Source organism: Zingiber officinale, chromosome 4A (assembly GCF_018446385.1).
Source record: "Zingiber officinale cultivar Zhangliang chromosome 4A, Zo_v1.1, whole genome shotgun sequence".
Taxonomy (NCBI): domain Eukaryota; kingdom Viridiplantae; phylum Streptophyta; class Magnoliopsida; order Zingiberales; family Zingiberaceae; genus Zingiber; species Zingiber officinale.
The window spans coordinates 106,010,237-106,033,487 of NC_055992.1; the positions used below are offsets into that span (position 1 = coordinate 106,010,237).

Genomic DNA, 23,251 nt, shown 5'->3' on the forward strand with positions numbered 1-23,251 from the left:
TCCCCTATGTGTTTTCAAGATAGTAGGAGCCCGAGGTAAGCTTTTGTATCACCTTAAATGGTCCTCTCCACTGTGGCTCCAGCTTGATGACATCTTTGATCGGTTTAATCCACTTCCAGACTAGATTGTAAACCTAAAAAAAACTTGGGTATAACCATTTTGTTATAATTTTGGGTCATCCTTTGGTGGTATGCTATTAGTGGAGCAGCTGCCTTGTCTCTGACTTCCTTTATCAAATCGAGCTTCATAAGGCGCTAGCCGTCATTATCCTCATCGTATAACTACCTTCGATCGGACTCTATGTCAATCTCAACCAGGACCACTGCTTCAACCCTATAAACCAGATGGAAAGGAGTTATATCTATCGCTTCTCGAGTGGTTGTTCGATACACCCATAATACACTAGGTAATTCGTCAACCCAACTTCCTTCAACATGATCTAATTTGTGTTGGACACTTGGTGACCGGCAAGAGGGGAGGGGTGAATTGCCCTGCAAAAACAAACTCAACTCTTTCTCGACTTATAGCTTAATAAAAAACACTTGTAATAAAAAACTAAGAGACTAATTACAGAGACAGAAACACAAGGAGACTTACTTGGTTTGCAATCAGAAGATTTCTAATCCAAGGAAAATGAAGCGCACTTTATGACGATCTCCTTTGGGTGGAGTAGCCACTTACAACGTTAACAGCTCACAAATGAAAGTATAACAGAAATAAATGAATTACAAGTCGTTGTCTGAACAAATGAAATCAGAGCTATATTTATAGCACTATTCTGAGCGCCTGGAAGGGTTCTGGGTGCCTGCATTGGGATAAAATTATATCCCCAATGTGTTGGTCAACGCACACGTTGATTCTGATAAGAGTTAAGTTCCGGGCGCCCAGAAGGGTTCCGGGCGCTCAGACTCCGAGCGCTTGGAATGGCTCTGGGCTCCCGGACTCGGAGCGCCCGAAATGGCTTCGGGCGCCCGGACTCGAGCGCCCGGAATGGCTGCGGGTGCCCAAACCTACAAAAGGCAACATGGTTGACTTTTTTTAGTCCGGGCCCTCTACTCTGGTTGTGCTTGCCTCGGTCGAGGTCTTCTACTCCAGTTCCACTCGCTTGGGTAATCTCCACCATCCAGAATAGGGCTCACCCTGAACCTAATTTTCTGCCTTCTCCTCGAGCAGCCTTCCTCCCCGGCTTCTAGTCCCTTGAATATCGCGTACATTCCACTCGTCCACCAGTGTACTCTTCAGCGGCAACTCATTCCTCGGATGTACCGAACCGGTTGGCTCTTTCCCGTATCGTCCTTCTCGCTAGCCGCGTCTTCCGCTCAACTTCTTATGCTCCTAAGCTCCTGTACATTTAGACACAGGGATTAAACCAAATAGGACCTAACTTAACTTGTTTGATCACATTAAAATAACCTTGGGGTTCTAACAATCTCCTCCTTTTTGATATGAGCAACCCAAGTTAAGCTAGGATAAACAAATATAATGCAAAAACAAATAATTTTGCAAATAAGTGCAAAAAGGATTTTATAATTTGAAATTTGGATAATATCTCCCCTAGACTTAATAGTCCCTTCTCCCCCTTTGATCACATTAAAAAATAGGTAATCACAACAGGTCTATGGGTAATTCTGATGTTTGTGCAGAAAAATTTCAAGCAGAAAAATTTTTCTAAGTTCAAAGATAGAATTTTTGTGAACTGTATAATATAACTTACAAAAATTTAAGTTAAACATAAAAAAATAAGTTTTAACAAAAACAATTTAAAATTTGAAAAAGTTTTTAAGTGAAGTTGAAAATTTTCAAGCAGAATTTTTTTTCTAAGTTTAAAGATAGAATTTTTGTGCACCGTATAAAATAACTTAAAAAATTTAAGTTAGACAGGAAAAAATAAGTTAAAAAAAATAATTTAAATGAAGTTTGCAATTAAAGACAAATTTCTAAGTGAAATTTGAAAAAGTTTTAAGTGAAGTTTGCAAATTTTTTTTTTAAAGTTTTTAACAAATGTTAAACCTTTGACAAATATTGAAAGCCTTGAATTTAATTAACTATTTCATGCTTATCAGTTTGTCTTAAATATTAAATTCATAAATTAGCTTCCAGGTTATGGCGAGGCACTAGACCCTCTTGGTTATTGGATCATCAACCACTTTTAGACAAAGCCTTTTAATGAATTCAAATATTTAATCTTCTATCTGAGATCTATAAGTCCAATTTCACTTTTTAATTTAAACAATTTTTTGGAATCCAATATAGGTTCCTTCCTACAGGGCTAATCAGGAATTTTCTAAGGATATAAGATTTTATTACTTTTCTGATCTAACCTTTGTGAAATCTATAGTACCAGTTTAATCCTCTATAGTTTCTAAAAATAGAAACATTTAAACATGCAGAATTTTTCAAGTTTTCTATTTCTTCTTTTAATTTAACATTTTCAAGTTTTACTTTTTCAAAATCTTCTATCAGGCATGATTTTGCTAAAATTCTTTTTATTTCTAAGTTTTTAGTTTTCAATTTATTAGTTTTATTTTTTTAACTTGTACATAGATTTTGTTATAGACTTAATACCAAAATAGAGTTGATCAGGAGGCAAAAGGCATACCTCACTTACCATATCAGACTTGAAGTCTAATTCTCCCCCTTTATCGATGCTGGCTTTTGAGGTGCTTTGCTCTTCATGGCTTGTCATCAATGTTAGTCCAGCATATTCTTTTATTTCTGATTCTAATAATGAGCTGTCATCCCAAGTAGCAGTTAGAGTCTTGTGCTTGTTTTGCTTGGGCATCTTTCATTTTTCCTTTTTGAGTTCTGGGCAGTCCTCTTTTAAGTGTCCTTCCTTTTGACACTGGTAGTATCGATCCCTTCTTCTATTTCTTCGATTTTTCCTGTTCTGTATTTCTTTAAATTTGTTAGATTTAAAGAATTTTCTGAAATTCCTTACCATGTAAGCTTCTTGATCTTCTTTTGAGTCTGACTCAGGTTTATCCTTCTTGGTTGCATTTAGTGCCATAATCTGGCTTGATTCTTTTGTTGTACTTGCACATCTGGTTTCATGTAATTCTAGAGTAGAAAAGAGTTCCTCTAGGGTACTTACCTCCAGGTCCTTTGAAGTGTAGTAGACGTCAATTATCGAGGTCCATTCTGGAGTCCTGGGAAAGGCATTGAGTGCGTAGTGAATCGAGTCCCGACTGGTTACCGTTTCAACGAGGTTTTCAAGTATGGTGATTAGTTCTTTGACCTTCGTGTGTAGATCGACTACATTCTCACCTTTTTCCAAAAGGATATTCATCAGTTTGTTCCGAAGGATGTCTCATCTTGTGAGCTTGGCTTCGGATGTGCCTTCGTGGAGTTCCAAGAATTTTTCTCAAAGTTCTTTGACCGACGAGTAGCTCCGTATACGATTGACTTCTTGAGGTGGCAACACGCTCAGCAAGTGATATGCTCGGTTATTTGCTACGAAATCATTTTGTTCTTTCTTTGTTCAAAGACTCTCTTCCTTCTCCTCTCCATTTTGATTCGTAGGAGCTACAAAATCATACTTGATTATTAAACAAATCTCAAAGTCAATTTTTAGAAATACCTCCATTCGGCGTTTCTAGTGTGTGAAGTTTCCCTCGAATTTTGGTGGAATGATGCTTGGTCTGGCTATTGGTTTCTTTGCTTCGGTCGACAGTTAGTCCTTCTGAAGCGTCCTGGCTCTGATACCACTTGTTGGACCCTTGGTGGCCGGCAAGAGGAGAGGGGTGAATTGCTCTGCAAAAACCAACTCAACCCTTTCTCGACTTATAGCTTAATAAAGAACACTTGAAATAAAAAAATAAGAGACTAATTATAAAGACAGAAACACAAGGAGACTTACTTGGTTCCCAATCAGAAGATTGCTAATCTAAGGAAAATGAAGCGCACTTTATGACAATCTCCTTCAGGCGGAGTAGCCTCTTACAATGTTAACAACTCACAAATGAAAGTAGAACAGAAAGAAATGAATTACAAGTTATTGTCTGAACTACTAAAATCAGAGCTATATTTATAGCACTATTTCGGGCGCTTGGAAGGGTTCCGGGCGCCTGAAATGGAATAGAATTTTATCCCCGATGCATCAGTCAACGTACACGTCAATTCTGATAAGAGATGAGTTCCGAGCTCTCGGAATGGCTCTGGGTGCTCGAACCCTCAAAAGTCAACATGGTTGACTTTTTTGGTCCGGGCCCTCTGCTCCGGTTCTGCTCGCCTCGGTCTAGGTTTTCAACTCCGGTTCCGCTCGCTTGGGTGAGCTCGACCATCCAGAATAGGGCTCACCAGAACCCAATTTTCGGCATTTTCCTCGAGCAGCCTTCCTCCCTGGCTTCTCGTCCCTCGAACGTCATGTACGCTCTTCTCTTCCATCGGTGTACTCTTCCACGACACCTCGTCCCTCAGACGCACCAAGGCCGTCAGCTCTTTCCCGTGCCATCCTTCTCGCTAGCCACGCCTTCCGCTCGACTTCCTATGCTCCTAAGCTCCTGCACACTTAGACACAGGGATTAAACCAAACAAGACCTAACTTAACTTGTTTGATCACATCAAAAAAATCTTGGGGTTCCAACAATTTGGTCATGTGCCCTCTAATAATTTCTCTGTTTGTTACTTCTACTTGGTCGTTACTTTGGGAGTAAGCCACAGATTTGAAGGCCTGTGTGATACCATAGGTTGAACACCATTCTCAGATTTTTCTGCCATGAAACTACCTTCCATTATCTGATACCAATTTATGTGGGATTCTGAACTTGTAATTGATATGCTACCATAATAATTTGATAACCATCTGCTCGGTTATCTTGGCTAATGGCTCGGCCTCTATCCATTTTGAAAAATAATCCACTATCACTAGTAAGAATCTTTTCTTGGTTGGTGCTAAGGGCAAAAACCCCACTATATCCCTACTCCATTGATCAAATGAGCAAGGTACAATGGAGGTTTTTAGCAATTCTGTAGGGTGGTGCGGGATGTTCTGATGCTTTTGACAGGACAAACAGGTTCTTACCAATTGTGCTGTATTAGCCTGCAGAGTGGGCCAAAAATACCTAGCAATAATATTTTCAGAACGAGAGACCGACCACCCGCATGACTCTCACATAAGCCCTGATGCACCTCCTGTAAAATGTATTGGACGTCATTTGGTCCAATGCATTTGAGTAAGGGACATGAGAAAGTTCATTTATAGAGATGGTCCCCGATCATATTGAATCGGTCGGTCCTCTTCTTGATCATGGGTGCTTGTTCTCGCTCCACTGGTAAAATGTTCTGCTGTAGAAATAAAATGATGGGTGCTCTCTAATCACTCTACAGGTCATGGTCAGCATGTCATTCTATGCAAGCCACTAACAATGTTTGTTCTACGGGCTTGTCCAGGGTCCATGGAATTATGTCGGAAGCTAATTTGGCTAAGTCATCTATCGTTTGATTTTTGTCTCGAGGAACCTTTTATATGATTACTTCTTGGAATCCAGCTCTAAGCTTTTCAAATACGTCTGCATAGAGTTTGAGCCACTCATTATTAATCTCAAAATTTCCCAATAATGTTGTGTGATCAACTAAGAATCTGAATAAATTAAAACTTGGGCAACTCCCACATATCTTGCGTCTTGCAAGCCGGCTATCAATGCTTCATATTCTACTTCATTATTAATGGCTCGATAATTTAACTGCACAGATAGCTGCATTTTGTCTTCCCTGGGTGATATCATAAGAATACATACTTGGTTGCCCTGCCGAATGGATAATCCATCCATGTATAGTTTCCAGGTTTCCTCTGGCTTAGGATTTTATACCTCTATTATGAAATTAATTAAGACTTGAGCTTTGATACCCTCTCGGGGCTAATACTAGATACCATACTCACTGAGTTCTGTAGTTCACTTAATCAACCTCTCGGAGGCTTCTAGGTTGACAAGTACTCGACCTAAAGTACTATTAGTAAATACCTTGATTGGGTGAGAAAGGAAATAAGGACGCAACCTCCAAGTGGCTTAGACTAATCCATATACTAATTTCTCGAGTATGATGTAACGACACTCGACTCCTTTTAATAAATAACTTAAAAAGTATACAGGTTGTTGATCTTTCCCCTCCTACCTCACCAACACTGACCCGACTACATGCTTATTAGCTGACAGATACACCCACAAAGGTTCATCCGCCATTAGTTTAGTAAGTATTGGCAGGATGGACAAATAACTTTTTAAATCCTCAAAACCTTTATCATAGTCAGCATCCCATTGGAATTTGGTCACCCTACGGAGGATCTTGAAAAATGGCAAGCTTCGATCGGACGATCAAGAGATGAAGTGAGATAGGACTGTAATCTGGGTGGTTAGTCTTTGTGCCTCCTTCAGGTTGTGCGGTGGAGTCGTGTCTTGGAGAGCTTGCACTTTGCTCGGGTTGACTTCTATTCCCCATTTAGTCATAATGTATCCTAGGAATCACTCGCTTTTTGCTCCGAACAAACATTTATTGGGGTTGAGCTTCAGTCTCTATCGCCTTAAAGTTTGGCAGATTTCTTCCACATCTGTTCATAGGTCGGTTGCCTTCAGGGATTTGATAAGAATACCATCTACATAGACCTCCATATTTTGCCCAATTTTCTTTTAGAATACTTTGTTCATAAGCTATTGATAAGTAGTCCCTACATTTTTTAGTCCGAACGACATAACATTATAGTAGTAAGTGCCTTCAGTAGTTATAAAACTAACCTTCTCTTGGTCATCCTTAGCGAGCGGTAACCTTCTCTTGATGGTAACCTTGATAGACATCCAGTATGTAAATTAACTCGCAACCAGAAGTTGAATCCACCACCTGATCAATTATCGGAAAGGGGTAGTAGTCCTTGGGGGAGGCTTTATTGAGGTCCTTGAAGTTAATGCAGATCCTCCATTTATTTTTCGGCTTGGACACCACGACCACGTTAGCTAACCAGTTCGGGGACTGCACCTCTCAGATGTAGCCAGCCACTAGTATCTTGTCTACTTCCACGCGAATGATCTTATTTTTGTCTACCCCGAAGTGTCTCTTCCTTTGTTTGACCGGTCGGGCTTCAGGGAAGATGTGAAGTATATGCTCCATGACCTCAAGAGAGACACTTGTGATCTCTTTGGGCTCCCAAGCAAAGACATCATTGTTATGTGTTAAACACGCAACAAACTCTTTTTTAAGTTATGGAGGTATGTCAGCAACTACTTGGGTAGTGGCTTCCGGCCGGCCTGACCGAATCTAAACCTCCTCCTTCTCTTCATAGACTAGGGTGGATGATGCCTCCCGAATGATATTGACTTCCATCCATTGCATCTTCCGGGTGGAGTTAACTTCAGTTTTTATTATATCAACATAGCATTTGCATGCTATCAATTGATCTCCTTTGACTTCCCCAACTTGATCATCAACAGGTAACTTTGTTTTATGGTAGAAGGTTAAAAATTCATTTAGGTTTGGTCGTCCCAAAATGTCATTGTAGGCCGAAGGTATGTCCACGACTATGAAGGTTAATCGGTGCATCCTCAGTAGGGGCTCCTTCCCTAAAGATATGGTTAACTTTATTTGACTGAGCGGCTTGACCACGTTACTCGTGAACCCATACAAAGGGGTGCACCATGGGTTGAAGTTCGCTCAGGTCTATTTGTAGCTACTCAAATGCTTGTTTGAAGATGATGTTAATTGAGCTATCTGTGTCACCAAAAATATAAGAAATATTATATTGGCTATAACAACCTTAATTATTAAAACTTCATCATGGGGTATCTCCACCCCTTCCAAATTTTTAGGTTCGAAGCTAATTTCAGGCCCGTCCGCCTACTCTATACTGCAACCGGCTGCATAGATCTCCAAGTAACGAGCGTGTGATTTTCTTATTCGGTTTGAGTCTCCATTGGTTAGACCCCAGCTATTATGTTGATATTGCCCTAGGCGGCGTTATTATGGTTCTCCTCTTGCTGTGTCAGGAGCTCTTGGTAAACCAAGGCAGGAGCTTGAGCTTGGCCTCTTGGTGGGGGTGTTCTCATGGACTACTATACTCGCATCAAGAATCTCTCTTGAGAGTCATCCTTCGTGATCTTAGACGAGCAATATCCTCCTTGACAAGGACATGATTCCGAAGATTTTAGATTTTGACATTGCAAGGAAATCTTAAGGACATAGACCTCAAAAAAAAATGCAACTATTAGGCCAATTGGAACGATGTAAGCCCTTTAGGGTGAGTTTATTTGAGTGAAAAGATATAAGAGAGGAAGAGTGGGAGCTTAGGAGGGAAAATAAAAAAGAAATAAACATATGTTATCTATGTCTAAGTTTGCTTGACAAAAGTTTTACTATATGTTTGTGAAAATATCAAAACTTTTGATATATATATATATATATATATATATATATATATATATATATATATATATATATATATATATATATATATATATTGATCTGGTGGTAATTGAGCTAACTAAATTTTGAGGTTCAAATCTGTGTAATGGACACTATTGGGAAGACTTTAATTTATCATTCTTATCCCAAATAAGAAATAGTCTTACATCTAATTTAGTGTGGGAATACCTCATGGTCAACGGTAAAAAAAAGTCTTCATTTGCATAGATGATCTTCAAGTTTAACATGCTTAAGTTATACTTAAACCACAAATCACAAAAATATAAAAGTATTGTTTATGATAAAATTATATTCAAATAAGTGAAGGACACATAATTCATCGACCTGTGATTGTGATACTCATTTCTTTGGTAGTATAATCTCCGTCACTACGAGTTGATGTTATTATGGGTTGCTTAAGTGGAATCAAATGATCCTCACTTGTTAACATCATCACCACCTCTGTCATTGTTGGTCTGTTTTCATAGTTATCTTGTACGCACAAAAGAGCCATTCGGATGCAGCGTAGGATTTTGATTGTTGGATACGAGCAGCTTACTGCATCGTCAAGAATATCCAAGGATCTTCCTTCCTTCCAAAGTCTATATGTCTAGAATTACATAGGAATTAGATTTTGAATTCTAACGACTTATGAAGGTAAAGGTAAATATGCATGTTTTCAAGTTAAACTTACATGTTGTAAAAGGTTTAAACCTGAATTTGCTTGGCCGAATGTTCTATTCCTCTTGCCGCTTAAGATTTCTAGCACTATCACGCCAAAACTGAACACATCTGATTTAAATGAAAAATACCCGCATGATAAATATTCAGGTGCCATATATCCACTGCACTCAAGAACTTGAACATTAGTTTTATTTTAGGTTAGAAAATGATAATAATTTATATAGAAGAGTATTATTTGATTGTATAGAAAGATAGAAGGGAAAATATAAAAAATAATAGGAACTATTTCTCTCCAATTTTATTGCAAGTAAATTTATCTTAAATAATAATTAACTTACAAGGTTCCAATTGGTCTAGTAGTTCCATCTGCAAGATCTCTCTCTCCTTCAGCTATTCTTGCTATGCCAAAATCTGAAATTTTTGGAGTCATATCTCTATCCAAGAGGATATTACTTGGCTTAAGATCACGATGAATGACTCTCAAGATAGAGTCTTGATGAAGGTATAAAAGGCCTCGAGCAATTCCAATTATAATGTCAAGACGTTTTTGCCAATCTAGCAAAGAACTTTTTGTTTTATCTGGAGTCATTTTCATAAGATTAGCCATATAAATGAAGACAAATATCTAACCATTTATGAGGTGATTTAATTAACTCATTACCGAAACATATTTACCATAAATAAAGGCATCTAAGCTCTTGTTTTCCATATATTCAAGAACGATAAGTCTCTCGGCGCCTTCGATACAACAACCCAAAAGACGAACAAGGTTTCTATGTTGCAACTTGGCTATCAACGAGAGTTCATTTTGGAACTCATTTGGGCCTTGTGAGGAGTTTCTGGATAATTTCTTGACAGCAATCCTTTGTCCATCTTCTAATTGTCCCTGATAAAAAAATGAACTATTTATTTCATATTTGTTGATTTAAAAGATTGACCCTCTTTTGCTATACTGGAAGTCTTCTTACCTTGTAAACCACACCAAATCCACCTTCTCCAAGTTTGTTTCCATCAGAGAAATTATTTGTCGCATTTTTTATTGTACACAAATCGTAGGAAGGTAGTAAACCCAATGTGTTGAGCAAACCTGGTACAAAGATCACGCCCTTAATCATTATAATTCTTCCATCATGTTCTTTGATTTCAAAAAATTAAAAAAAAAATGAAGAAATATGTAGAATTCAACTAAACTCTGTATTCAAACAACGAACGAGCCAATAAATGAACGTAAGGAATAACAGCATAAGAATTCAGTGTATGCATGAGCAATGAGGAAGAAGAGAAGGAACTCACCTACTCCTTTATCAGTATTATGCAGATCACGAGAATCTTCAGAGTCGATCGAGACCGACGACCTTGACTCTGATACATCATCAGGAGTCGAGCCACCTGCGAGAATGAATTGAACGCCATAATCGACATTACTTTCTCACAGATAAAACTAAAACTCAGTGACCATTGCCGATTCATTACCTTCGCATACATTTGGCAACTGTAATAGCAATCTGGTCGACGCTCTGTTTCTCTTCCACCGCACGAGTACGCCCACACCGCATAATAGAAAAAATCCCAGCAACAGAGGAATGGCTATCGCCACCCACGCGTGCTTCTTTGTTGATGATTCTGGTAGGAAAAAAAAGACAGAAGTTTGATTAATCGTACTCTGATGATCCAGTCGAATGTATAAATCATTTCGTCCTTCATCATCAAAAGTTCTGATATCCAACAGATCACCAGTCCAAGTTATGCATCCATAAGACCCACTGATCACCGCATATGCCACACAGGAGCAATCATTCAAGCACAAATTCTTGCAGTCATCGAGATTCATCTTTCCTCGTGATGTAGCGTTCTCAGTGTCGGGCACCTTCACGTTCGGCACCTTGGAAAACTGGTTCGACGAGCAATTCAAAGGCTTCTCCCTCTGGCATCCGTTCTCCACAATCTTTAACCCGGGCAAGCACTGGCAGTCGGGGCCATTGTATTTCTTGGTGCACATTTTGTTTCGACCGCAGTAGTTGTACAAATCGCACACGTCCTCCGGAATCGACCACAGAAGCTGCCACTCTCCCGTGCCAAGAAACCAACGCTGGAAGGTCCCATTGTCGCACAACACCGACCGTGACAGCACCAGATTCGACGAATTAGCCATATAATAGGTCTCATTCTCATTGGACACAAACGTGAAATTTATGGCTACCTGGCTGTTCGCCATCGACGGATGGCCGACGAACTCATGTCCGTTCCATAGGCCGCTGCGACGGTATTTGGCGGATCTGTTAAAAATGACCAAATCCGGAATACGTAGAGCACGAATCATCCGGATGTAGTCTCCCGGAGAAGGATCCGTGGAGTTCTTCCATGACACTTGCTGCCATGAAGTATTGGTCCGGTTGTTAAATCCGAGCTTCATACCAGGAAGATACGTGTCGCTGTCGTTCGGCTGCTCAAAGCTCTGCCATAGAATCGAGTTGCTGTCGTTCAGCACGAGGTTTCCAGAATCTAAAAGCTGCAAGCGTGCATAATTGAGTCCTGTGGATCTCGTTCCTGTCGACCAAACGGTTTGGTCCTCCTCAAACAAGATTAGATTTCCATCGGAAGTGAAGTTGAAGGATGCCATGGATTTGTTGACAGGCTTGTTCCTATTGGCGATCCATACTACAGTGCCTTCTTGAGGTGTTAGATTGCAATACCAGATTCCTAAGTATCCGTTTGCTGAGCTATTATCTAGACTGAAGAAGCCCAGTCGGAACAAGTGATCTCCTGTCGATGTCAAGTTCTGGTTATTCACAAGTGCGCTGTTCTGGTACATTGTATCTTCTGTACCAAAGTCATAAATAAATAAATAAATAAATAAATATATGTTATCGAAAGATGAAATTAACTTTTTCTTTTTTGGAAATATGTAAAACGGTATATATATTTTTTAAATTTACTCAATAATTTTATTTCTCAAAATCTTTATCCGCCACACCAGCTTTGCCCGAGGTATTTCCACTTGCCAATCAACGTCAACTGATAATTCTAATGAATAACATTGTACATGTATGATGTTGGCCTTCTAACATTTGTTAGATTATATAATTTAGATTATATAATCTATTAGAATTATTTGTTATAGCATTGAAGGTAATTTGTGTTAGATCATATAATTTAGATTATATAATCTAACACTATTAAAAGCACCAGAGACATTAGATTTTGCACCGAATAGAAACTTTGGATGACTATCAACTGATTGTTCAATCATCCAGTGGAACGAAAGTATTTTTAGACAACTAACTTATTTGCTACCACTTTGAGCAAGTTAGGTGAAGGAATAATTTAAAAAATAAATAAATAAATTGATAAATTTTAAAGGGCAAAAATTAAAAGGTAGTTTTATTATCATTATCATTAAAAGAATTCTATTTTTAAAACATATTTAAAAAAATAGTACACCACCAATAATATTTTGTTCAAAATACTTTATGTGCTTCATTTTAGAGCTACTTAACTTTGACCAAAGTAGTTCCATCTTAAAATAGCTTTTTAAACTAAAATAACCCCAAATTTGACTTACCTTAGAAGTTTTTTGGTTAAAGAAATTCTAATTTAGAGTTGTTTTGACTCAGTTTTGATTAAAATTGTTTTAAAAAAAAATTACTTTAGAATTATTTTGACTTAGTTTTGATCAAAATAGCATCACTTTGAAGTTCTTTTTGTATAAAGAGCTCTAAAATAGAGCACAGAAGGGTATTTCAAATAGAAAATTATAGATGAAGTGACTTTTTAACAATTTTAAAAAGAGATGTGCCTTTCTGACTATGTGAAAAGATGCTATTTTGATTTTTTTATCTTTTCAAAGTAGGGTATATATTTAATAAATTTAAATAAAAATTACTGAAATAAAATAAATTAATAGAATCTTGTGTGATGCTTTAATTCTGAATTAAAATTTCCTTCAACATACCAGAAGATGAGGACGGGGCAAGAAAGAAGAGTGCTACTGCTACTATTTTCAGCAAATGAGAAGGAAACAACTTCATCTTCGCTACGAAAGCTTGAGCTTAATGATTTGCGCCGCTTGCACCTGCAATCTACTTCCGTATAGCCTTTTAGAGTTGCTACAACTTATAACAAAAGATTCAATTTCAATTAACACCTTAAAGTTAAAAAATTTGATGGCAGAGCAGGAAGTCGGGTGAACTTCTGTTTGAGAAACTGAAAGAATTGTGCGAATGCACTTAATTCGAAGAATGGCTGGAAAAGTTAGCAATTTGTCAACATCCTATTAGAAAATGAATGGTTAACGAAACAACATGGAGATTGCCGTCCATTTCTGTCATTAATTGTATATGAGTTGTGGTATTCAGAAATCCATAACAAAATTCTCTCTTATTTTACAAAATATCTAGATAAGCCACTTGACATGGCTTTAGATGATTTATGTCAGGCACAATCCATGTCATCAATTATAGTAAAAAATAATTATATTCATCTCATATTTTTTCATAGTTTATCTTCAAATTATTTAAAAGAAAGTAAATCATAAGATTAACTTATAATCGACCACTAACTAATTAAAGGGTGCATGAGAGAAGTTTGTTTTCCCTTCCATGCCATTAAACTCAAAACACTAACTTGATAATTTTAATTAAAATTTTAGAAATATTAATTTTTAAAATAATATTTTATTAGCTATTATTTAAAATTTTATTATTTATCATATTAATTAACTTATAAATAAAATTAGGCTGAATTCGACTACTCCAATCCAAGAGAGCATTGAGTAATTAGAGTATTAATATATAATAAATTATTATTATATAAGGGTAGATTAATCTTTTTATTATTATTATTATTATTATTATTATTATTATTTATATTTTCTTTTTCTTTGTAAATCTAAGTTTTCGTAATACAATTTGCTAACCTCCTTTTTGCGGCTACCTCTTTCTCTCTTTCGCTTTGTTGTCTTTTACACTCTATTTACATTTTTTGCTTTGTTCTCATAGTATCAGAGCCAATCCATCTCATCATCTCCTCTCTTAGTGAATCGTGGAATAGTTTTATTTTTGAAATTCTTTGAAGCAACTGTAGAAGAATTGTATTTTCTTGAGTTTCAACCGTTGGATCGTTTTGAAACTTTGAGAGAATGTGCCTTACATCCAGAGCTACATTTTAAATGGTGAAGATTGGATTTTAAGTTCTTTTAGTCCACTTGACAACTAAAAATGTGACTATTGAGTTTTGGCTACGCGGAGATGTTGACTTCTACAAATCCTTGACGCAAGGATGTCTTTTGCAAATAGAATTGGTAATCTCTTGAAGCAATATATAACTTCCGATCCATTATTTCAAGCAGTAAGGTGGATGTCATCCTCAAAAATTTTTGTTGGAGGACTTTCATATGGCACAGATGATCAAAGTATGAGAAAAATATTTACTAGTTTTGGTGAAGTGGTTAAAGCTCGAGTTATCATGGATAGGGAAACTAAACGGTCTAGGGGGTTTGGATTTGTGACATTTACCTCTAGTGAAGAAGCCTCTGCTGCCATTAGTGGCATGGATGGAAAGGATGTTCATGGTCAGATGATTAGAGTTAATTATGCTACTGATCGAACGGGTGGATTTCGTGGTGGTGGTGGTTATGGAGGCAGCTATGGTAGTGGTGGCTATGGTGGCGGGGGTGATGCTTCTGGAGGTGGCTATGGTAGTTATGGTGGTGCTACTCTTATCGAACAGATTTAGAAGTTTCTTGCATCTCAGCCATATGCCATGTCTGTCTCTTCTCACATAGGTTTGCCCTCTAGTGGTACCTCAAGTATACATTCCCCAATTTGGATCCTTGATTCTGGAGTTTCACATCATAGGTCGTCTAATGCTAATTTTGTTATATCTATAAATTCATCACCTTCTATGTCGGTCATGACCACTGATGGTTCTCTCATGTCATTAGCTAGTGTTGGCTCTATTTGTACGTCTAATTTATCTTTGTCTAATGTATATCATATTCCTAATCTTACTTTAAATCATGTCTCAGTCGGTCAATTATGTGACTCTAGTTTCTCAGTTTCTTTTACTTCATCCTCTTATTACATGCAGGATCCGCAATTCCAAAAGCTGATTGGGATAGGTCATGGGCAGGGAGACCTATATGTATTAGAAGAGCTGAAAGTTCCAGATGTTGCAGCTTCTAGTGTTGATTTATCATCCTTTCGGTTAAGCTCTGCTTCTTCTAATTTTTAATTGTAGCATTCTCATCTTGGACATGTTTCTTCTTCTCGTTTGAAATACTTAACTTCTAAAGGAAATTTAGGAAAATTGTAAACTCATGATATTTCAGATTGTTGTGGCTGCAAATTGACAAAATTCTCTGCTTTACCTTTCTATAGAAGTATTTATGTTTCTTTTGCACCATTTGAGTTAGTTCATTCTGATGTGTAGGGTTCATCTCCTGTTTGTACACCTGGTGGATCCCGTTACTACGTTTTCTTTATTGATAATTGTACTCGCTACACTTTGGTTTATCTTATGAAACATCGTTTTGATTTGCTTGGTATCTATCAAATGTTTTTTATCATAGTAAAAACTCAACACAATGTTGTTATTAAATATTTTTGATGTGATTTGGGTGGTGAATATACATCAAATCTTTTTCTAAACTACTTGCCTCAGATGGTAGACTTAGTCTAAGTTCTTGTATTGACACTCCTGAACAAAATGGTATTGAAACTGCATGTTCTCTCCTATTATCTGCATATATTCCTTGCGAGTTCTGGGGCAAAGCTATTCTTACTGCAGTCCATTATATCAATAGAATTTCATCTTTTATTACATCCAGTTTGTCTCCTTTTGAAAAAGTATACGGTTATGTTCCTGATTATTCTATCTTAAGAATTTTTGGATCCACATGTTTTGTCCTTCATCCTAATGTTGAACATAGTAAGCTTAGTTCTCGGTCCACTCTTTGTATTTTTCTTGGCTACGGCGAGGGTCAAAAGGGATATAGATGTTATGATCTATTTAGTCAAAAACTCTATGTCTCATGTCATGTTATTTTTCTTGAACACATCCCATTCTATTCTGTTCCCTCTGAGACTCCTAATCTTTGAAAATCTAATCTCACTCGTATTGATCCTTTTTGCATTGACTCTGATGATATGTCATCTCATGTTTCCCTACAATTAGACCACCCTAGTACCTCTTTTTCTAATGATGCTACTTGCAGGATTAACACTCATACAGATTCTAGTCTTCAGCTCCCTGTTGATCCCTCTACGCCTACTGCTTCCCATGATGCTCCTGTGATAGCGGATCCTCCTTCTCGTTACCCTCAATGATCTCGTAAGTCTACTCAATTACCTGATTTTTAGTATTCTACTTATTTTATTTCTTTTTCTTCTTTTTTTGGATTCTATTCACCAATTGTCTGAGCCCTCTTCTTATAGAGAGACTGTTCTTCATCCTCTTTGGCAGTAGGCTATGGCGGAAGAATTTTCTGCTTAGTATCAAACAAGACTTGGGATCTTGTTTGTCTTCCTTTGGGGAAGTGTACGATTGGTTCTCGATAAGTGTATAAGATCAAAACTAAATCTGATAGGTCAGTTGAGCAGTATAAAGCTTGTTTAGTTGCTAAAGGATTTTCTCAACAGTATGGTATGAATTATGAGGAAACTTTTGCTCAAATTTCCAAGCTTGTTACTATGCGTACTCTCATTGCAGTTGCATCAGTTCGTCAATAGTATATTTTCTAGATGGATGTTAAAAATGTTTTTTAAAATATAAATTTTCAAGAAGAAGTCTACATGGTGCCTCCATCAGGTGTCACTCACAACCCTAGTGAAGTTTGCAAACTAAAGAAGGCTCTTTATGGCCTTAAACAAGTTCCTCGAGCTTGGTTTGACAAGTTCTCCATTACGATTGGATCTCTTGGCTTTCTTCCTAGCTAGCATAACTCTACTCTTTTTGTTCATTGTACTTCATCAGGTCGCACATTCCTTTCTCTTTATGTTGATGACATGATTATTACAGGGGATGATTTAAGTGGGATAGAAGAGTTGAAATTACATTTGGCTTGTGAGTTTGATATGAAAGATTTGGATTCTCTGCGTTATTTTTTGGGACTTGAAGCAGTTTATTCTCCTCGTGGCTATCTTCTCTTGCAATCCAAATATATTGGTGTCATTCTAGAGCAAGCTCATCTATCCGACACTTGCACTGTTGATACTCTGCTTGAGGTTAATGCTCGGTACTCTTCTACTGATGGTGTTCCCTTGTTAGATCCATCTTTATATCACACTCTAGTTGGCAGTCTAGTATATCTCACCATTACTAGACTTGACATTGCTTATGTTGTACATATTGTCAGCTAGTTTATTGCTTCTCCCACTTTAGTACATTGGGGAGCTGTGCTTCACATCCTTCGATATCTTTGAGGTACCCAGTTTCATAGTCTTCTTTATCCTTCTACTTCTACCTTAGAGTTGCAGGCCTATTCAAATACAGATTGTGTTGGATCGAAAGTGCTAGAGGGGGGGGGGGGTGAATAGCGCTCATGGCTTTCATAGTCGATTTCGGAAATCGTTCGTGTAAACGCAGCGGAAAAGAAGGGAAATAACAAACACAGAAGACACAGTCGTTTACTTCGTTCGGATCCTATCTCGACTCCTACTCGAAGGCCCGCAGTCGTTAACCGTTTTCGGTGGGCAGCAACTATAATATCAAAAATCTTTTACAAGTGAATAAGTACAAGTATTAAACTTTAAAGAATTATACCGACAAATACAAAGTTGAATGAAGTGGTTGTCGATTGTCGGAGTAGCAGAGTCTAGCTAAAGCTTTCGGAGCAGCGTACAAGAACACACGTTCTTCTGTTCGAATTGATGTCTTGAGTTGCACCTCGAGGCCTCCTTTTATAGCTATGCAAAGTCTGATCCAGATCCCCAAGCTTCAGGATCAAGTTTGACCCGAGGTGGATCGGTCGACCGATCCCCTTTTCGGTCGACCAATCAGGCGATCTCTTCCTATCTGATCTGCCTGATCCTCTCGCTCCTCTTTGTTCTGGTCAAACTCCATCCGAGGTTCGGTCGACCAATAAACAGGTTCGGTCGACCGATAAGCTCTGACTCAGCCCAGTCAGCCTGATCCAGTCGACACCCAACCCAGGTTCGGTCGAGCCTGGTCCAACTTCTGGAGATCTGATCTGCTGGTTTGTGGGTTCGGTCGACCGATCCCAAGGTTCGGTCGACCGATCCCGGTCACTTCTAACTCTGCACAAAAAGGTTAGTCTCCTGCAAAACAGAGTTAGAACACAATAGATAATATGTAAACAAATGAATTGAGAGCCTTCGGACTGTCCGGGTCTGACTTCGGGTTTTCGACCGAAAACCCTAGGTCGACCCGACGCCTACTGTTCCCTCTACGGGGAACGCGTCCTCACCGACTCCACTTAGGAGATTTACCTGATGCAAGTGCGATCCTCCAGATCGACTGGAATTTTGCTCAGCGTTTGAAGCTTCCAGACTTTCTGCTGGACTTCCGCTTCCTGGCTTGTCCAGTCTTTCACCTGGTTCGCGACACCAGGACTTTCCACCTAGGGTTACCACCCCCTAGGACTTTCGCCTGAGGCACTCGACCCGCCAAGACTTTCCGCATAGGGTTATCACCCCCTATGACCTAGGGTTACCACCCCCTAGGGGTTTTTCCTTGCCTAACCGTAGCTAGGACTTTCCTGAAACACTCAATCATACACATTAGATAACAATTAAACTTAACTTTGAATCCCTTTGTCGTTATCAAAACTTGAGTTCGATCATCGGATGCTTCCCGCACCAACAATCTCCCCCTTATTGATTATGGCAACCGAAATTCAAAGTTAAGAAGAAATGCAATAAAGATAAGCATAAATAAAATGAAGCACATTAAAGCTCTCCCTTAATTGAATCTCCCCCTTAACAAAAATTTCTTTAATTTTCTTTGAACTTTCTTTAAATTTTCTTTGAATTTTCCTACTCTCCCCCTTTGCCATTTATCAAAAAACATGTTTGAGAAAATACCACTTTTCAAAAAGATTTGATAATCAGAGAGATAATTTAGGGATAAAAATATTTGGATAACACTTGGCTTTTTATAATTTACATTGTGTAATTTTTGCTAAGTGAAAAATAGAGTTTAATAGAGAATATTACTAAAGTTTCGAACACCACCTTTAGTAGAGCTCAATTTTGAATAAAATTTGAAAGATTTGCTTTGAAAGTTTGAAAATTTTGATATATTTGAAATAAAATTTTCTCAAAAATTGACTAAGTTTAAAAGTATTTGCTAAAATATTTGTAGACGGCTATAGAGATCACGTAGCTAAGCATTTTGCAAATACTTTAGTTGAAAATATTAAATTTTGAAGGATCCTAAAAGGATATTATAAATTTGATAAGATGTTTTAATATAAAAATATAGCTAAAGTTGCAAAGAGGGAGTAGCTAGACTTATAAAAATTTAAGTAAGGTTATTCATTCAAATTCACTTGGTCCTTAAGTCCAAGCATGAGTCAAGTTAAATATATTTCAAATTATCCAATTTACTTTAGAGAGGTATCAGAGCCCTAAAGTTCATGCCTGAGTTAACTCAAAAAGGTTTAAATATCAAGCACGTAGTTTTGCGGCCACATGTCTAACCATTTAGTTACTAGCTGATTACCTAGAGGGCAACAACTTTCACTTGGTTAGTCAAGTTAAGTCAATAGATCCAGTTAGATTTGACTAGTGCTGGAAGATTTAACTTGATTACTGTTAAGAAGACTTAACTTGATTACTGTTAACTTGGTGTTTAACGCCCAGACTCATATTGATGCACAGATATAAGTATTCTTGAGTCCAGGCTGTACCCTATACATCTCACGTCGTTCTATATTTTTTCAAACACAAGCAAGGTAAGCCTAGGTATTTGTGAGATGCTCTGGCTGAATTCTAGGGGAGCATGATTTCTAGGGGGAATCCTATGCTAACCCAGATTTTGAAAAAACTAACAAAATTTGGAGCTTTGAAAATCGTTTTTCCTAAGATTTTAAAGGCAAACTAATTTAAAGACAGAATTTTCAAGAAAAGATAAGTCCTATTCTACTAAGCACATTCCTACTTGTCTTCTAAGTGAGCTGAACTCAAGTTCAGGTAAGAGCTTTGTGAAGATGTCAGCTAGGTTTGATTTTGACTCAACATAGTTGAGTACAATATCACCCTTAGCTACGTGATCCCTTACGAAATGGTGCTTCACTTCTATATGTTTAGTCCTTGAGTGATAAATTGAGTTTTTTGTTAAATTTATTGAACTTATATTATCAATTGAGATTTTTGTTTTATGATATTCCAGTTGATATAGTCTTTAAGAGTATGCATCATCCATAGCAACTGAGATGCGCATTCACCTAAGGCTATATATTCAGCTTCAGTGGTAGATAAAGCAACACAGTGTTGCTTTCTACTTGACCAACTTACTAGACATTGTCCTAGAAATTGATAGTTACCACTTGTGCTTTTTCTATCTAGCTTGCATCCGGCATAATCTGAGTCAGAGTAGTCGGTTAGGTCAAGGGTGCCAGATCTAGGGTACCATAGTCCTACATTTAGGGTTCCCTTAACATACTTAAGGATTCTTTTGACAAGGGTTAAGTGAGACTCTTTTGCACAAGATTGGTATCGTGCACACATACCTACTGCGAAAATAATGTCTGGTCGACTCGCAGTTAGGTACAGTAGACTTCCTATCGCACTTCGATAGTATTTCAAATCTACTGGTTTACCTTCTAAGTCTGAGTCAATTTTAGTATTTGTAGCCATTGGTGTATTAATTATTTTTGAGTTCTCCATACCAAATTTTCTAATTAATTCCTTAGCATATTTAGTTTGATAAATATAAATTCCATCTTTAGTTTGCTTAATTTGTAAACCTAAGAAGAAATTTAGTTCACCTACCAGACTCATTTCAAATTCATTTTCCATTAGTTTGGTGAATTCTTTTAGAAATTTAGAGTTTGTTGAACTGAAAATAATATCGTCGACGTAAATTTGGACTATGAAAATGTCATTTTCTAAGGTTTTTACGAAAAGGGTTGGATTTATTTGACCTTGGTTAAACCCTTTTGATGTTAGATAATTGGACAGACGTTCTTACCAAGCCCTAGGTGCTTGTTTTAGTCCGTATAGGGCCTTTTTCAGTCTGAAGACATAATTTGGTTGTTCTATGTCCTCAAATCCTGGGGGTTGACCTACATATACTTCTTCTTTAATGAATCCGTTTAAAAATGTAGATTTTACGTCTATTTGAAATAGCTTGAATCCCTTGTGTGTTGCATAGGCTAGCAACATCCTAATGGATTCAAGTCTTGCTACAGGGGCATAGGTCTCATCATAGTCTAACCCTTCTACTTGACTGAACCTTTTAGCTACTAACCTAGCTTTGTTTCTAACTATTTCACCTTGATCATTTAATTTGTTTCTAAAGACCCATTTAGTATCAATGATGGACTTATTAACGGGCTTAGGCACTAATTCCCAGACCTAATTTCTTTCAAATTGGGTCAATTCTTCTTGCATTGCTAGAGTCCAATCTGGGTCTGGTAGGGCTTCTTCTATGGTTTTGGGTTCGATTTTTGAAATCAGGGCTATTTGGCTCTAGTTTCTATCAGATGACCTAGTTCTGACTCCTAAAGTTGGGTCACCCAAAATTTGGTCAAATGAGTGATTTGTGCTTGTTCTTGTTGGTCGCATACCATTTGAGTTAGTGATTTGTTCTTCAGATTTGATAGGTTCAGGTTGAATTTCGTCATCTTCTCTGTTTCTTGGGTTAATGTCAATGTTTTGATCTATATTTGGTAGATTATTTTCTTCATCAAATATTACATTAGTTATTTCTTCAACTTTTAGGGTATTTTGGTTATAGACTCTATAGGTCCTACTGGTTGTAGAGTACCCTAAAAAGATTCCTTGGTTTGATTTGGGTGTAAACTTTCCTAAGTAGTCTTTAGTGTTTAAGATATGAACTTTACACCCAAATACTTTTAAATAGTTTAAGTTGGGAATTTTATTATAATATATTTCATATGGTGTTTTATTATGAAGTTTGTTAATTAGAATTGATGATTTAGATTATATTCATTTAGCATGGATCTAGTGACTTCTTGTAAGGTTCTATTTTTCCGTTCCACTAGACCATTCTGTTGAGGGGTTCTAGGGCATGAAAATTCGCGTTTGTATCCGTTGATTTCACAAAATTGGATAAACCTATGATTTTCAAATTCCCCCCCATGATCACTTCTTATCTTTTTAATTTTAGTATCTTTTTCATTTTCTGTTAATTTACAAAAATTACAAAAGACTTCAAAGGTTTCATCTTTTGTTTTTAGAAATTTTACCCAGGTGAACCTGGAGTAGTCATCAATTATAACTAAGTAATACTGGTTCTTGCTTAGTGACTTGGCTCCATGTGAATCAAATAGGTCTAGGTGAAGGAGCTCAAGTAAAGAGTTTGTTCTATCTAGATTGGTTGACTTGTGGGTTGACTTGGTTTGTTTTCCTTGTTGACAAGTATGACAAATTGCTTATACTTAATAAATTAAAATTGAAATTTTCAACTAATAAAACTTTTCGAATAATAAAATCGGAGTTAAGTTCGATATTACCTTTTTCGATTACCTTAAGTTTACTGTCGTTGTCGAATGCAACCGACTCTAGGTTCTTTAGTTTGAGCTTAGTAAATTTCAACCTATCTCCAGTCATATGTCTGGAACATCCACAATCCAATATCCATTGATCCAATTCCTACACATAAAGTAGTTGAATTGGATTTTTCTTCTTGGATCAAAATACAGTTTAATTGAGGTAAGCTTCCTAATTTTCAATCTCACCCAATCTAGGTTAATTATCAGTTAATCCTATGGGGGATTGTTAGATTGTTTGAATAATTAAGACATTAGGGTTTTAAGTTAATTAAGTTTTGAAAAATATTTTAAGTTAAATGATTTTGTAAAATATTTTATAGTTAATTAATTTTGAAAAATATTTTAAGTTAAATGATTTTGAAAAATATTTTAAGTTAAATGATTTTGAAAAATATTTTAAGTTAATTGATTTTGAAAAATATTTTAAGTTACTTAATTTTGAAAAATATTTTAAGTTAAATGATTTTGAAAAATATTTTAAGTTAA

At 37.0% G+C, this 23,251-nt stretch overlaps 1 protein-coding gene across 6 annotated transcripts; it reads right to left on the bottom strand.

Moving 5' to 3' along the window:
• Positions 1–8,669: 8,669 nt before the first annotated feature.
• On the bottom strand, positions 8,670–13,279 carry LOC121970466 (receptor-like serine/threonine-protein kinase SD1-7). 6 transcript variants are annotated; one of them, XM_042521211.1, is made up of 9 exons: positions 13,214–13,279; positions 13,022–13,148; positions 10,543–11,889; positions 10,363–10,458; positions 10,038–10,156; positions 9,745–9,955; positions 9,408–9,648; positions 9,080–9,230; positions 8,670–8,995 (listed from the first exon to the last, which is right to left on the bottom strand). In XM_042521211.1, the coding sequence occupies exons 2-9, from the start codon at positions 13,095–13,097 to the stop codon at positions 8,723–8,725; spliced, it is 2,514 nt and encodes an 837-aa protein (XP_042377145.1). In that variant the 5' UTR covers positions 13,098–13,148; positions 13,214–13,279; the 3' UTR covers positions 8,670–8,722. The 6 variants fall into 6 exon arrangements, with proteins under 6 accessions (XP_042377145.1, XP_042377150.1, XP_042377148.1 ...); XM_042521216.1 differs by lacking the exon at positions 13,214–13,279 and having other exon boundaries at positions 10,543–10,692; positions 10,804–11,889; positions 13,022–13,178; XM_042521214.1 differs by lacking the exon at positions 13,214–13,279 and having other exon boundaries at positions 10,543–11,158; positions 11,270–11,889; positions 13,022–13,176.
• Between the last annotated feature and the right edge of the window lie 9,972 nt (positions 13,280–23,251).

Excerpts from the sequence above, each read along its gene's own strand:
- LOC121970466 (XM_042521211.1), bottom strand. The coding sequence starts at position 13,097 with ATGAAGTTGTTTCCTTCTCATTTGCTGAAAATAGTAGCAGTAGCACTC. Across the intron at positions 11,890-13,021 it reads TGCCCCGTCCTCATCTTCTG|AAGATACAATGTACCAGAAC; the intron begins GTATGTTGAAGG and ends ACTTTGGTACAG. Across the intron at positions 8,996-9,079 it reads GTTTAAACCTTTTACAACAT|ACATATAGACTTTGGAAGGA; the intron begins GTAAGTTTAACT and ends ATGTAATTCTAG.